The sequence below is a fragment of the Daucus carota genome, chromosome 2 (assembly GCF_001625215.2).
Source record: "Daucus carota subsp. sativus chromosome 2, DH1 v3.0, whole genome shotgun sequence".
In the NCBI taxonomy this organism is placed as follows: domain Eukaryota; kingdom Viridiplantae; phylum Streptophyta; class Magnoliopsida; order Apiales; family Apiaceae; genus Daucus; species Daucus carota.
In genome coordinates, this window is record NC_030382.2 from 47,053,518 (window position 1) to 47,069,079 (window position 15,562).

Consider the following 15,562-nt stretch of genomic DNA (forward strand, 5'->3'; position numbering starts at 1 on the left):
AGATGTTGATGATACATTCCACTCCACACAGACAAATTACAAATACTTGATAATGACAATAAAACAGGCATCAGCATTGTAGGTAAATATATTAATTACAGGTATCTGCAGTACATATGTGCTTGCTACCTCTAAACGTTTATGCTTGACATTAGATTTCACACCTTCATATTTTATATAATAGAACAAGTTACTATATGACATGAGCTAAGGCTACCAAATTCCAGCATGCAACAGTTGCATTAATCAAAGAAAAAAATTCATGGAAATGCAGAGCTCACAGGTTTTCGAGAAGGAATCTATGAATAGGCCACTAATTAAAAAGAAAGAATACGCCTTTCCCCCTAATCTGAGGATCAAGAAGTTCAAGCAAATAGATAGTTCGCAGGGTGTACAATGAACCAATTTCACTAATGCCAAAATAAGTAACTACTTTGATCTCCGTTACTATGTCTTCAGCTAAGTTACTGATAGATAAAGCACGTATGGTCTACCCGCACGATCTACAAATACAGTAAAATAGATTTATTAATATGGAATGTTCTTTGAAAATTATATAATATAACCACATGGTTTGTCAGATATAATAGAGAGCAGAAGCAATCACCGATGAATCAATGATCACATTAACAGCAGAATGACAGTGAAAATTATATAATATAATTCCACATGGTTTCTTAGATATAATAGAGAGCAGAAGCAATCACCAATGAATCAATGATCACATTAACAGCAGAATGACAGTGAAAATGTACACGGGTTTTTTCGTCCAGCTAAAGTGAAACTTGTAGTTGTAACACCAAGGCTTCATTAAAAGAATTTCATTTATAAATTGCGCAATTTACATGAGTTATGCTCCAAGCACATGTGGAGAAACAAAAATAAAATAAAATAGAAGTATAATGAAGACATTATGTATTTAAAAAAAGAGGGGAAGAAATTACAATACACTGAGCTGAGAAATTTGCATGTATCCTTCTGCAACTAAATCCTAGGTCCAACTTCCATTGTTGATAGAGCATCCCATCAAGAGATCCACTTCTGTTTGTCATTCAATTTGTACAATCATAAGAGTACTGCAACAATAAAAGGAGATGCACGGCAGCTAGGCAAGCAAGCTCCTTTCCTAAACTATCCTGGAGTAGAAAGAAGATATTTAGCATGTGCAAGATGGGATGAAAATATAAATATAAAAAAAAGTTGACTTGAATTCTTACCTAATTAACAAGGTTTTGTCTTGTCCACCTTCACAGAAATGTTGTGGTACCATTTCTTCTTCTTTAATCTTTCCCTCATGGAAGCCTTCTTATCTCTTACTTGGCCATCTTCTCTACTATCCTTACAAGCACCCTTGTTCTTGCTCCTACTACCACTGCGCTTTATTGCTGGAACAGCTGTGTAGGATGCCTGTATAGCAGTTCTTTGCTTGAGAAGCTCATCAATCTGCATAACCATTGAAAATCAAGAGTAAGCAGCAATGGCTTAAAAGTATTACTGCAATATGGACAAGTTAAGGAAATAAGTTAGATGTAGTTCTTAATTCACCCTACCGTCTGCATTTCTTGTGCATATCTACTAGTCATCTCGGTAAATTGTGCTAGAACCTGTTGACATACTACTTGAATGAGAGGAACCAAGAAATTGTTAAGCAAAGCATTTAGTAAGTTAATGATCGCACCTCTCTGTATTCAGATTCAAACTTAGAAATGTCTACCCTTTTTGACAAGATTTGAGCTTCCACAGTTTTAAGGTTATCTTTTTCTTCCTTCAAAGAGGCAGCACAAAGAACTTCAATAGTGTAGTTCACACTTTTGAAAAAATTGTCACCTACAAACATAATCAACAAAAGGTGGCGGTTAATACTAGTCTCCTGAAAAACTGAATTCATGGGAAAAGCAAACACAGGGCATTTCCAATTGGCAGTAAATCTTACCATAAACTGCAAATACATGATTTCCAGCTTTTAGTTCATTTATCTCACATGGCTGAAAGCCATCTAGTTTCTTGAAAAAGGCAAGGTCGGGATCTCTAGCAGCTGCCATCTGCTTTAAATTCAACAAGAAACATAAAAACAGGTCAATGAATGGGAATTTTGAGTTAAAAAGAATTAAACAAGGTTAAAGGTTTTCTCAAGAAGTGAAATTAAAGAACATACAGCACTCACCGAGTTCACTGTTTGGTCCAAGCGATATGTAGGGAACCCGAGAAAATACATTCCAGCAGATGTTACCTTTCCTGTTTTGACACAGTCTTCCTGAGCCAAGATAAAATATATACTACTGAATGAGTATATGCCAAGGGATATTACTTACGTCTTTTTACCATAAAATAAGTATGCAGGCTAGAAATCATGCCAGGCGAACCTAAAACCACATTAATGAACGTTCTATAGTGCTAACCAACACAAGATTTTACTTGCCTGCAAAGAAAGGCTTAATCCAGAACTTCCTTCCTGGTCAAAGTATAGAAGCTGCACGAACACAACGCCCCTTAGTAGACATGCTTATGACTTGTACCTCTATTACAATGGCTTAATAGTATATACAGGATATGCACAAACATAAAAGATCCAGAAAGGCTAAATCTCAACATTCAATTACTACAAACCTTAAAATTGCTTTTATCTGCTGACTGAACTCGGCAAACTAACCCAGCAGTTGCTTCGTATTCTGTTACTGAAACCGAGTAAAAGTGAGCACTCTGCTTATCAACCTGAAGAAGCAATTAAAACAAAAAATGATGAGATCAATAGACTAGATGTAGTTTGATTATATACGGAGGAAAAACTTAAACCTTACCTTTCCAGATACTGGTTGCCCCAGTAGGAGTGGACGGATGGGCACCATGCCATTTAGTGCCTCCTCTAAGACATTTGCTGATACGGTGGTTTTTATTGGTACACCAAGTTTACTGTGCATGGGCAGATGAAGAGTGAATAATATAACACAACAAATTTTGTCCATTGCTTGAAAACTATGATGATGAACGAACAAATAGAAGACAAAAGAGGCAAACAGAAAATGCACGGATACATTATGATATAAATAAATAAAATAGACACTGTGACACTTGATTACCTAAATATAGCCGCAAACATGGTATTAACAGTTCCCAAACTTGAAAGATCTAACTCAACTTCTTGGTTACCTGATTCAACAGCCTGTGGAAAAGGAAATTGTCTCTAAAATTGAACGAGTTGATTTTGTAGCAAAAAGTTCATAGTTACGACTTGAGAAGAGAAGACTTTGCTAAGCCAATAATAAGTGAAATTCCCCACAGCAGAAGTACTTAATTAAGATATCTTATACCTCAAAACCATCGGTGTCAAACAGGCGCCTTTTGTCTGGATCTGATAATATATCATATGAAAAGGTGATCTCCGTAAACATATTAGCTGCTTCTGGGTCATTCGCATTTTTATCGGGATGGTACCTTTAAATAATAGTAACTCAGTCAGAATCAATCACCACATAAAGAACACAGCGACATAAAAGAATGCCAACTAAAAGGGTAATCATATTCAAAACATTATATCAGAAACATGTAGGAACATAAAATGTCACCTCAACAAAGCATAATATCAGTCATTTATACTTTTCTATCGACTATGCTGTGTAACATTATCTTGCATCTTCCATGTGCACATTGAGGCCAGGCCAAACACTAGGCGAGTGTCGAAAATCAACTTCAAACACTAAATATAAGAAATCCTCATACTCCCACACACTTATAAAGATCCAAAGTTGACATCCCAAATAACCAAATCACATTATTTAGCACAAAATTCAACCTCAACTAACAATCAATTCAACTTCAATCACATACATACATCAAAAAAACAAAATCAAATTAAACAAAAAAACATATAAATTACAGAAAGAAACATACTTCAGAGCCAATTTACGATAAGCGGATTTAATTTCTTGATCCGTGGCGCTCCGAGAGAGTCCAAGAACCTCATACGGATCTTTCCGTACACTCTTTTCAGCTTCTTGTTTACTTTTCTTGTCCGATTTCGTCATTATCTTCAACTCCTCAACCTCAATTGAACTAATTCAAATCGGGTCAATTTAATACAAACCCTAAAATTGAAATTTGGGGGAAAACAGGAGATTATTACAAAGCTTCAACCCCCTAAGTTCTGTGAGTTGGAGTTAGTGAGAGAGATTGTTTATATATGACAAAAGAATATGTTAACACGCACATCAGTAGTTTAGTACTATGTGTGTGTTCTTTGTGTAATAAACTAATAAAGTGTTAATGCAAGAGAACCTTTACACCTGAGAATTCAAATTTGAATAAATTTCAATTCGGTCCCTGTAGTTTGTGATTTTTCTAAATTGTGACCTAGGGTTTGTGGATTTGACAAAATAGCCTTTGTGTGTGTATATAATACACAACTTGCACCCTACCGACGCGAGAATCTGAGTCGAGTTCCTACCAAATAAATCTAATAATTGTGCAATATAATAAGTAGAAAAATAATGCATCCATGTATTTTACAAGCACGTGAGGATTCGAGGGCATTGGCTGTTAACTTTGTATTATTTAATATTTAATTAAGAGTTATAAGTATATAAAAAATAGTTATAAAAAGATGGGAGGTCAATATAATGGATGAGGAAAGAGACTTGTACCAATAATAATGGAGTAAGTAAGCGTTGTGCTCAAGGTAAGAGAAAATGGGATTAAGCTAACGAAGAAGATTTGTTACCTAATTAAATTTTATTTAAAGTTATGTTACTTCCAGAAAAGAAAGATACAAGTGACATGAAAAAGAAAAGGATAGATTGTAATTTTTATTCTCATCTATGTGCATGATTGTCGGAGCTTAATCTGAAACCTGCATTATCCTTACTTAAGGACCACATGGACTGATGGACATGAAGAGACACAGGGCCCGTCTAACAAAAATAGAGTACTCGGAAAAATTGTCTTATACTTGATTTATGATTTTTAATGCATATTTTTAGATATTTGATTTTATAATTAAAATTAAGATCGAAACAAATTTAAAATATATAATTAGATTTCATTAATGAAAAGTAATTAAAACAATAATAATTGAAATAGAAAGAGTATTTTGTTATATAAAATGTCAAATTCATATTTTACAGTATTCCGTAACAATAGTTTTCTATGATAAAATATTTAAAAAGTTTTAATATATATTTTATTTTTGAAAATTGTTTATGTCTAACAGATATTCATAAAGAAAAGAGGTACCTCACGTATCTGGAAAAAAAAAAAGCTATACAAATCGGTATTTAGGGATGGCAGTTTTACTCGACCCGATGGATACCCGACTCGTTCCGACCCGATTGGATCTATCCGAACCCGATTTTTGTGGATCTGGATCCGGATTTGGATCTTATTTTTAGACCCGAAAAAGTTTGGATCTGGATCTTAGATGTTCCGAACCGAGACCCGGCCCGAAACCTGAAACCCGATTTAAACCCGATCCGAACCCGAAACCCGAAAAAAACCCGATACAAATATTATATATATATTATTTGTTAAATGTAAAGTATATATATGAAATATTATGAATTATTATGTATGCATATTAACATCTTACTTAATATTATATGCGCAATACATAATTTATATATTAATTTTCATCAATATTTTAATTTTCTCAATTATTGTGCATTAAAAAATCTAAATATAATAAAATATAAATGATAAGTTGAATGATTGTATATAATTAAGTTAGCATGTTTCACGTGTTTATTGTACTAAATGAAACATGTAAAGTCCTTTTTTATATTCCTATTTTTTTAAAAAAATAAGCCATCACATTTTTTATAGATATATAATTTTTAATTTTTTTTAAATATCCGAATTAGACCCGAACCCGAACCGAAACCCGAAAAAACCCGACGGATCGGATCTGGATCTTCATTTTTCAGACCCGGACCCGTACCCGACCCGAACCGAAATATAATGGATCGGGTCTGGATCTCATGAAACCCGACCCGAACCCGACCCGTTGCCATCCCTATCGGTATTCATAGAAAAATAGGTATCTCATACATCTGACAAAAAAAATAATACAAGCTACTTTTTGACAAACACAAATATAGGGGCCGTTTGGCCAAACTTAAAAAAAGTGCTTCCATACTTAAAGTAAAGAAGTAGAGTAGAAGTGAGAAGTAAAAAAGTTAATAAAGTGTTTGGAAAAGAAGCAGAAGCTGTGAGAGAGAAGCTAGCATTCTCAGCTTCTTAAAAGTGCTTCTACTTCTTTACACAAACGGGTCAAGAAAAGCAGAAGCCAGAAGCAGAAATTACTTCTGCTTCCCAAACAGCCCCATAATCTTAAAAGTGACATTTGACAACAATTTTCAATCAATATACTTATATAAAGGAGAAGCGAGGGGCGTGTAGGTGGCGCCTCTCACATCGCTCCGTTCTATTTTTCTAATTTTCTGAAATTTTTGGATGAAAAATATTAAAAATTAGAATTATCTTTTTTAGTTTCGGGTATATTAGAAGCAAGTTTCAGAATCTGATTTTTTTTGAAATTATTTATGAATAGAAGCAAGTTTCAGAATCTGATTTTGTTTGAAATTATTTATGAATAAAAAATATTAAAAATTAGAACTACCTTTTTTAGTTTCGGGTATATTAGAAAACTACCTTTTTTAGTTTCGGGTATATTAGAAGCAAGTTTCAGAATCTGATTTTGTTTCAAATTGTTTATGGAATATAGTAGCTTGAAAGTTTTAATCTGATTTTGTTTCATATTATTTAGGTGTCGCCTCTCACATCGCTTCGTTCTATTTTTCTAATTTTCTGGAATTTTTGGATGAAAAATATTAAAAATTAGAATTACCTTTTTTAGTTTCGGGTATATTAGAAGCAAGTTTCAGAATCTGATTTTGTTTCAAATTATTTATGAATAAAAAATATCAAAAATCAGAACTACCTTTTTTAGTTTCGGGTATATTAGAATCACCTTTTTTAGTTTCGGGTATATTAGAAGCAAGTTTCAGAATCTGATTATGTTTCAAATTATTTATGGAATATAGTAGCTTGAAAGTTTTAATCTGATTTTGTTTCATATTATTTAATTATGGGAAAAAGTAGCGCACAAGTATTTCTGCATCTATAAGTACCCTACAGATTGTAGGGTTTTGGATCATCTAAACACAATTTCCTCTCTCTCAATAGATCGCTGTGTTGGAGTCGACAAATCCAAACACGGGAAAAGAATATAATCTTGACATGGTATTGGTGGATGATATCAATAAATTAATTATTAGTGATGTATGTTTGTTGGTTATTCTTTTATAATATTTGTTTTGTTCATCAGACATGTTTATTTTTGTTAATTTTTATATGATTTACTTTGTATAGAGGAAAAAATTATTCATGCATTATCTGTTTGCTCCGTTCAAGCAGCTTTTAAGTGAAGGCTGTTTATACAGTATTAAAAAATAAAAGTTGTTACAAGCAATACCGCTATCTCATGGATTTAAGTTAGATGTTTTTGTGCACAATCAATTCAAAAATATTGGAGGAAGGTGACAATGTAATTACATGATTACTTTTCAAAAAAAAAAAACACAAACAAAATTAAGATTCGTCATGCTTTAAATTGTTAATTACGTGTTTAAATATATTTTCATTTTTTCACCATGAATTATAGTCCAATTTTGCAATTTTATATATTAGTATTGGTATTACATCAAGATTTTTATAATATAAAATTTATTTTATCCTACAAATATTAATTTTGAAACATTAATATACTTTTTATAGACAGTCACAAAATTATTTTATTCTACAAATATTAATATTGAATCATTAATATAATTTTTATAGGCCGGCGCAACGCGCTACCAAGGGCCAGGGACGCTGTATAAGATTATCTGTCTCATTCACACTTTTTCTTGTTTTCGTAAAAGTCATCCAACTCCTTGCCAAATGCTTCTGCGCATTTCAGAAACAAAGTTTTTCCCATGATAATTTCAGTTGGTAAAGAACAAATCAGTCATAAAAAACCGATTATTATGTTTAATATTGATTAATTAATTTTTATTTAATAATTAATAAATATCACTAAATTTTTTGAAATTCTAATTTAATATTTTAAAGTTTTTCATAATTCGTTTGAAATCCAATTTAATAAATCTGCAATTCATTCTAATAAATTCCCACGTGAATACCGATTATTTTTGTAAAAAACAAAGAAACTACTCCTTTATCTCACTATTGGTCCAAAGTTGACTTCAAAATTGTTGGAGATTCAGAACAATGAAGCTAATTAACCGATTTGAGAAACAACCATGTCTTGCTGTGAAATCCACAAGGATTTCAACAAACAAACACAGCTGACATTATTACATTCATTCAACTGTATCTATAACACACACATACAACTTACAAGTAATACAATACTCCGAGATTCAACTTTAGATACTTCATTCTGACTCTATTGGTTTCTTCTTTTTAACTCTTTATTTTCTATAACTGCAAGCAAAGTCAGATCAAGAACCAGAATATTAATCTTGGGTTTTCATTTTCTTCAAGTTTCTTGATCTGGGTAGATTTTTATTAGATCTTTCTGGGTGATTTTGATATTGGTTTTTGATGGGTTGGAGATACAGAGCTGGCTTGTTTCTGATTGCTGCTGTTGTTATTATTTGGGTTTCTTCTGCAGAGGTCACACAGGTATCATTTTCTTGTTTAGGGTTGATGTAAATTTTCAATCTTGGTTATATTTTATTAATTTATTTATTACCCTATTGTGTGTGTGTTGGATTTTGTTGTTGGGTGTTTGAATAATTGAGATAGGTGTTTGAATTTTTTTCTATTTTCTGTAGGGTGAACTTTCATTGGACACTTAGATTCGAAGATAAACATTTGCGATTATTAGAATTATGGGGGCATTAAAAAGGTTGTAGCTATATTAGGTATTTGATTCTAGCTTTGTTTGGTTAAGGAAGTAGCTTGGTAAAGAAAGATGGGTGGTGAACTGAAATAGTTGCAAATTTGTACATGTGGTGTTTTAGGAAATTATGTGTTAAGCTCGCTGAAGTATTGCATTTTATTCGATTGCTTCTTTTGACATATACCTATCTTAGTTTATGTGGCATTTAAGGAAACTGTGTAATCTAATGTCGGTTTGTTTTCACTAGTATATTGTAATACAAAATTCTGAAATATATTTGTAGCTCGATTAGATGAATAACTTTCTCAAGAAAAAAACGGTGTTTTCATCCAAATATCTGATATTGTATTATGATATGGCCTCAAAACATTCTCAAAAAAAAAAAGTGAAAAAATAACTTTTGAACCAAAAAGAATAAAAATTGCTCGTTTGGGATATTTTCTTCTTATTATTTCCTCAAGAAACAATACATGATCAACTTATTTCCTGCTGCTATTTATGCAAGTTCATTTATGGTTTCAGGGTTCTAACACGACTCCAGGGCCATTCCTCTTTAAAGATCCAGACTCCCAAAAAACCCTTTAAAAAATGTAAACTAGGCTAAGATGAAATACAAAGCTTACAGACAAATTGAAAACGAATAGTAAATAATGAGCATTATGTTATGTTTGGTTGAGAAGACTGGAATGATATGACTAACATGGGTGTATTGGATTGGGATTTTAAAGCATTTTCTTCATTCATGAAATATGAGGATATTCGATTGGGATTGTTTGAAATCCATTAAATCTTGAGGCATTCAATTAAGATTTTAAATTATGCTACAAAATCTGGTGGTTTCAATTGGGATTATTTAAAATCCATTAAAATTTGATGGTATTCAATTGTGATTGTTTAAAATCCAATAAATTCTGATGGTAATCAAATGCTGATGGATTTTTTTGAATTTCATATAATGATGGATTTTGTGACATTCTTCAGTGTATTTTAAGTTTTTTGAAATCCCCCCAAAATCCATAGGATTTTGAAGCATTGTGCTTAAATCTTATCAACTCCGCGATATTTTATCAAGAATCCGCACAAAATCAAAATCACATACAATCCATTAAAATCCAAAGACTAAAAACAATCCATTTTAATCTCAATCGAATACACCCCCTTAAAGATAAATGAAAATAGTAGAGTTGGGAGGAAAGTTCTGAAAAAATTGAATGCGTAAAATTGTTATGATGAGATTTGAGAAAAACATGAGTATTGGAAGGAATGGAGCATTCCTTCTCAAATTGGGGTTGGGGAAAAGAATGGAATAAAGGAAGAGAAGAAATTTATAAGCTTATTCTTAAAAAGCTCAGTCTCATCTTCACACAGTTCGGAGAATAATATTTTAAAGCCCTTTCTGAAATCTAGGACTCTTCCAATAATGTGTTTAGGCTGTCATCATACAGAACTGAGATTTGTGTAAAAGTCTATCTAAGGTCTACGGGTGTTCTTTTGTTAGTAAGGGGATCTGTTTCGAAAGATTTCTCATTGCAAGCACAAGTCTTCCAAATTGATTCACACAAATTATTAACAACTCCGTATCATATAGCAGATTCATCTCAGTTTTCAGTTCATCAATTACGATTAACAAAGACACGTAACACATTTGTTGTAAAATCGGACCTACTTCCTTTAATCTTAAAGAAACATTGAGAGATTCTAAAATAGAAGAAAATCATTTAATGCACTCCCACAACGGTGTCCAAAGTCAATGATTTCTCCAATTTCACCCAAAAAGGTTTGTTCCGGGTAATTTGAAGAAGATGATACCACAAATATATGAACAAAAGAATCTTGTTAGGTTCATAAATCGAGATCGGAGGAAGAATTAAAATTCTTGTGTAGGTCTTCCAAGAATAATTGACTTGTTTTCTTCTAGGGAACTCGAATACTGGAACAACAAACACTCTTCAGCATTCCGAGACTATGTCAAAAAAAACTAAAAAAGCCAAAACAACTACTATTGTACTAGTTTTCTAAGTGAATAAAAATTATATGATAACTAGTATTGTAATACCTTTATGAGTAAAGTAGAGAAAAAACAAAACACTATTAGTATTATAGATACTGTTGTGCAACGGTAAAAAAATATAATGAACGGTAAAAAAATGTTATTAAACGGTAAAGAAATACACAGTCTGAGTATTAAAAGAAATCATGGGTCATCATTTTGGTATTAAATATTTTAAGCAAGGTGAACCTGACTTTTATTATCTAATTATAAACAACATTGCTATGATGGCTATGGATTATGATGAGTTATAATCATATGGGCTTGTCGCTACTCCAGAAGGACTTATAATATGACAATTAATATTGAACAGAAGGCGGCAGAGCTCGGGGTTGCACCGTAACAGGTGTGAGAATAACAGTGCTTTCCTCGTTATCCCCGAGGAGAGCCGCAAAATCGATTGGTTATTCTTGGTGCTCTCTAGAGATGACAACGGGTCGGATAGGTTCGAATATTTAAGATATCCAAATCCAAATTATTTTTAAAATCCAAATTCAAATCCAATAGGGTTTCACATATCAAATCCAAATTCAAATCGATGGATTTTGGATCAGGTTCGGGTTTATCCAAAATCCAAATCCCAAAACGTAAGAGTATTGTAATTTTTTTTTTGATTTTTTCGCCCTTGAATTTCATTATATTTATAATGAAACTACACTAATAATAAAATATTACACATTAATAAAATCTCGAACCCTATTTAATAATTTCTAAACACAAATCTTCACGGTATAGAGTATGAAATTTTAAAGTAATTCATTAGTTAAACAAAAAAGACACCATCACCGAAGAATATACACATTCACACTTTATATATACTAGCCTTTAACCCGTGCGAAGCACGGGCGGGTATATACTTCGTAATTTATTATTTACAATTTAAATTTTAACATCATTTTATTAGTATTTTAGTATTAATGGATTGAATTTTAATTAAATTATTTTATTCAACTGACTGTATTTTCTCCCGATTACTTAAAAATGGACAAACCCTAATATATATATTAGGATTTTAGTATATTTAATCCGAATTTAGTACACGTAGATTTAAAAAAAAAATCAGAAATTCTAAACTTTTCCAAACATAGCCGATCGTAGAAAGAGTTATGTAATGGTTATATTGAAATAGAACACGTTAAAGTTAAAAAAAGTTATATTAAGATTCTTGTTAAGAAAAGATATTTAAAATTGTATATTTATAATTTTATTTATAACATCATTTAATTTTTTAATGAAATATTATATGATAATGTATTGTTATGAGTGTTTTTAGTATTTGAAACTGTTTATAATACTAATAGACTCCACATTTGTAGACTTGTAGTACCAAAAGGAGAGTACCAAACCAAAAAATATAACTAAAACCTTGGACTACAAAATTATACCCATGTTGGCTTATTATAGTATAGTATAGATATAGAGAGTAAATCACAAAGTGGTGGCTGTAGTTTCCCAAATTTTACAAAATATTGGCTCGAGTTCAAAAACTACATCATTGTGGCTGGACTTTACCTCCGTCTTTTAATAAGGTGGCTAAATTTGACCGTTAAGTCAAAGAAAAAATAAAAAAAAATAAAGGACAAAAGTGGGTTTTCAGAGGTTATAACTCTTTTCTCCGGTAACGAGTATCTTGGTATGTATTTAAACTTCAACGGATGATTAAGAAAAACAACCCAGTATATTTAACTTCCCATCGGAAAGAGAAGAAACAGTCTTCATCAGTCACTACGTGATGAATCCATCTCGTTGCTCCTCATTGCTCTCCATTTATTATTTGCTTTAAAACTAAACGAACTTGCGTAGTGATAAAAATTGGCTTAAAGCTGCAGAATCATAGAAAATCAAGTATATCAATCTACAACTCCGTTTCCCATCTCTATCAACCCTGCTTCCCGCTGCTGCAATCAATTCCGACGAATACAGTCACCACCAACAACCAAACCCACACCCATTAGCCACTAGCAACTCCGACGATTAATCCAATCGTCGCCAGCCTAACCTCTGCATTTGCCTTTCACCCTCGAACCCACCTACCTCCAATCTTTATCTCACAGCTACAACACTGCCACCCATCTTCGACGAATTTCAACCTCTGGCGTCATTCCTTTGTCACCCACCAGCATATACACACAAACACAAATATATCGGTATGAATATCAAAATTGCACAGACAAAATAAGTTTATGACTTTAGTAAGAAACATAAGAAAAATAAATGCCACAAAGTGCAAAAGAGCTGTAACCTCTGAAAACCCGATTTTACCCTTTTTTTTTAATTTTTTTTTGGTTTTAACGGCCAAATTTAGCGGATCTGACGGCAGCCACCTTATTAAAATGCGGAGGTAAAGTCTGGCCACCAATCTGTAGTTTTTAAACTCCAGCCAACATTTTGTAAAATTTGATTAAAACTACAGCCACCACTTTGTCTATATATATATATATATATATATATATATATATATATATAGGCTCATGATCAAATACAAACCAATCTTAAAATAAAAACTAAAAACCACTATTAAAACTCCTTAAATAACTAAAGGCACTCACCTACACTACTTCAACTCAGCATAGCAATCCTCCCCCAAAATCTGCCTAGATCTTTCCCCTCATTCCACGTCGCCACTACTTTACCCACATGTCTCTCACCAACCCCATTTTTTTTCTCTCTCTCTCTCTCTCTCTTCCAACTCCACATCCGCCATCAATATCCACAACCTCGCTGCTCCTAACTTCACCATCACCGTTATTACCTCTGCCCAACCTCTCCCCACCATCACCATCACCATCACCATCTTCATCCTTTCTTCGCCATAACCATCTTCATCCTTCCTCTGTCATCACCTTCTTTTCCCTTTTCCCGTCATGACTATCTCTCTCATCAATGTTCCCATTCCTCGATCTTTTTCGAACAATCTATCTCTCAAGAATGATTAGAGCGCATTCATGGATTTTAACGTTGTTAAAATTATGATATAGCTGTTAATATATTTATAAAAATCGATGATTCTTCCGTACAAATTAGTGATATCCGCTTAGAAAATAGTGATATATGTTGTGAAAATTAGTGATATTTGGTTTGGAAAATAGTGATTTGTGTTACAAAAATTAGTGATTCCTTCTTATAAGTTAGTGATTTGTATTTAGGGTTATTGATGATTGGAGATAAATCGGATATATTAATAATCAGATTGTAATGTGAGATGAATGGAAAGTGATGATGTACAGGATGTCATCGCACCTTGAAGATGAAGAAGATGATCTACAGCGCGTGTTTGTTTTGTATGTATCGAATGTGTATATTAGGCTGTAACATTAGAAAAGGTGCGGCTGTTCAAAAATCAGTGGGCTGCGCTGTAATTTGTTTGGGTTGGGCTGCAGTTTGTAGTTTGTAGAATAAGATGGTTTGTAGTGGAACAAGACTATATATATATATATATATATATATATATATATATATATATATATATATATATATATGAAAATTTAATATATTTTAAACTGAAATAAGTACATTACTATACTTTGTACATACATACATACATACATACATACATACATACATACATATATTTGGATATTTGGATATATTTTTTTGGGGTTCGGATCGGATTTGGATTTCGGGTTGAGTTTTCATACGGAACACCTAATATCCAAATCCAAACTCGTTCAAGTCTAAAAATCAAATTCAAATCCAAATCCGAATCCAAAATATCGGGTTCGATAAAATCCATTCAGGTCGAAACGGACGGGTATCTATTTGTATCAGATTTTTTTGTCATCTCTATCTCAGACGGTTGAAAATGTTACTACCAAGCAGCTGCAGCAATTTGTCAGACACTAGGAAACTCGTTACCCTGTTGAAAGAAATAAATTTAGGCTTGTTCTGATCGTTTATAAAGTTCTTTATCAGCAATTTGGTTATATATGGCCTAACTAGGACTAGAATAAAACGCCCCATTTACATTCGGTCTTCGAGTTCTTTATCAGCAACTTGACTATATATAGTAGAGATGGCAAAAAAAACCGATCCGAATGGATACCCGACCGTTTCGACCCGAATGGATTTTACCGAACCCGATATTTTGGATTTGGATTTGGATTTGGATTTGATTTTTAGACCCGAACGAGTTTGGATTTGGATTTGGATACTAGGTATTCCGTATCGAAACCCGACCCGAAATCCAAATCCGATCCAAACCCGATCCAAACCCGAAACCCGAAAAAAAATCCAAATATATATATATATATATAGGCTCATGATCAAATAGAAACCAATTTTAAAATAAAAACTAGAAACCAATACAAGTTAGTGATATTCTCAGTACAATTTAGTGATTATCTCTTTAGGATTTAGTGATCTGTGCTGTAGAATTTAGTGAAAACTCAATCTCCAGATATTAACCAGCTTAGAATCTCCAGATCTGTTCATGTTTTCGATTCAGATGGTGGTGATAGTGGTGGAGATGGTGGAGGTGAAGGTGGAGATGGAGGTAAGATGATTGTAGCGGAGGTTTGGGCGGCTTGAAGTAGGGGGTTGGAGCGTTGCCGGAATAGTGGCGGCTCCGCCTTTGAAGTTGAGTCGAGGTGGAGAAAGAAGTATGAACGAATCTGAAG

The 15,562-nt window shown here is 32.7% G+C and overlaps 1 protein-coding gene and 1 long non-coding RNA gene across 5 annotated transcripts; one reads left to right on the forward strand and one right to left on the reverse strand.

The window, feature by feature from the left end:
* Window positions 1–806: 806 nt before the first annotated feature.
* Window positions 807–4,246, reverse strand: LOC108206267 (chaperone protein dnaJ 16). Of its 4 annotated transcripts, none has more exons than XM_017376513.2 (12): window positions 3,889–4,246; window positions 3,309–3,432; window positions 3,078–3,160; window positions 2,799–2,910; window positions 2,608–2,712; window positions 2,420–2,470; window positions 2,165–2,254; window positions 1,934–2,042; window positions 1,679–1,827; window positions 1,551–1,604; window positions 1,218–1,443; window positions 807–1,136 (listed from the first exon to the last, which is right to left on the reverse strand). In XM_017376513.2, exons 1-11 carry the CDS (start codon window positions 4,020–4,022, stop codon window positions 1,222–1,224), a joined length of 1,233 nt encoding a protein of 410 aa, XP_017232002.1. In that variant the 5' UTR covers window positions 4,023–4,246; the 3' UTR covers window positions 807–1,136; window positions 1,218–1,221. The 4 variants fall into 4 exon arrangements, with proteins under 4 accessions (XP_017232002.1, XP_017232001.1, XP_063943923.1 ...); XM_017376512.2 differs by having other exon boundaries at window positions 1,934–2,045; window positions 3,889–4,223; XM_064087853.1 differs by having other exon boundaries at window positions 997–1,136; window positions 2,165–2,250; window positions 2,416–2,470; window positions 3,889–4,169.
* Window positions 4,247–8,104: 3,858 nt separating this feature from the next.
* Window positions 8,105–9,075, forward strand: LOC108208007 (uncharacterized). The gene is made up of 2 exons (XR_001804255.2): window positions 8,105–8,676; window positions 8,829–9,075. It is a non-coding gene; the product is annotated as an uncharacterized LOC108208007 (long non-coding RNA).
* Window positions 9,076–15,562: the final 6,487 nt, after the last annotated feature.

Coding starts and splice junctions, on each gene's coding strand:
- LOC108206267 (XM_017376512.2), bottom strand. CDS start 4,022: ATGACGAAATCGGACAAGAAAAGTAAACAAGAAGCTGAAAAGAGTGTA. Junction 1,828..1,933: donor TCATGTATTTGCAGTTTATG/GTAAGATTTACT, acceptor TTATGTTTGTAG/GTGACAATTTTTTCAAAAGT. Junction 1,444..1,550: donor ATGCACAAGAAATGCAGACG/GTAGGGTGAATT, acceptor ATGGTTATGCAG/ATTGATGAGCTTCTCAAGCA.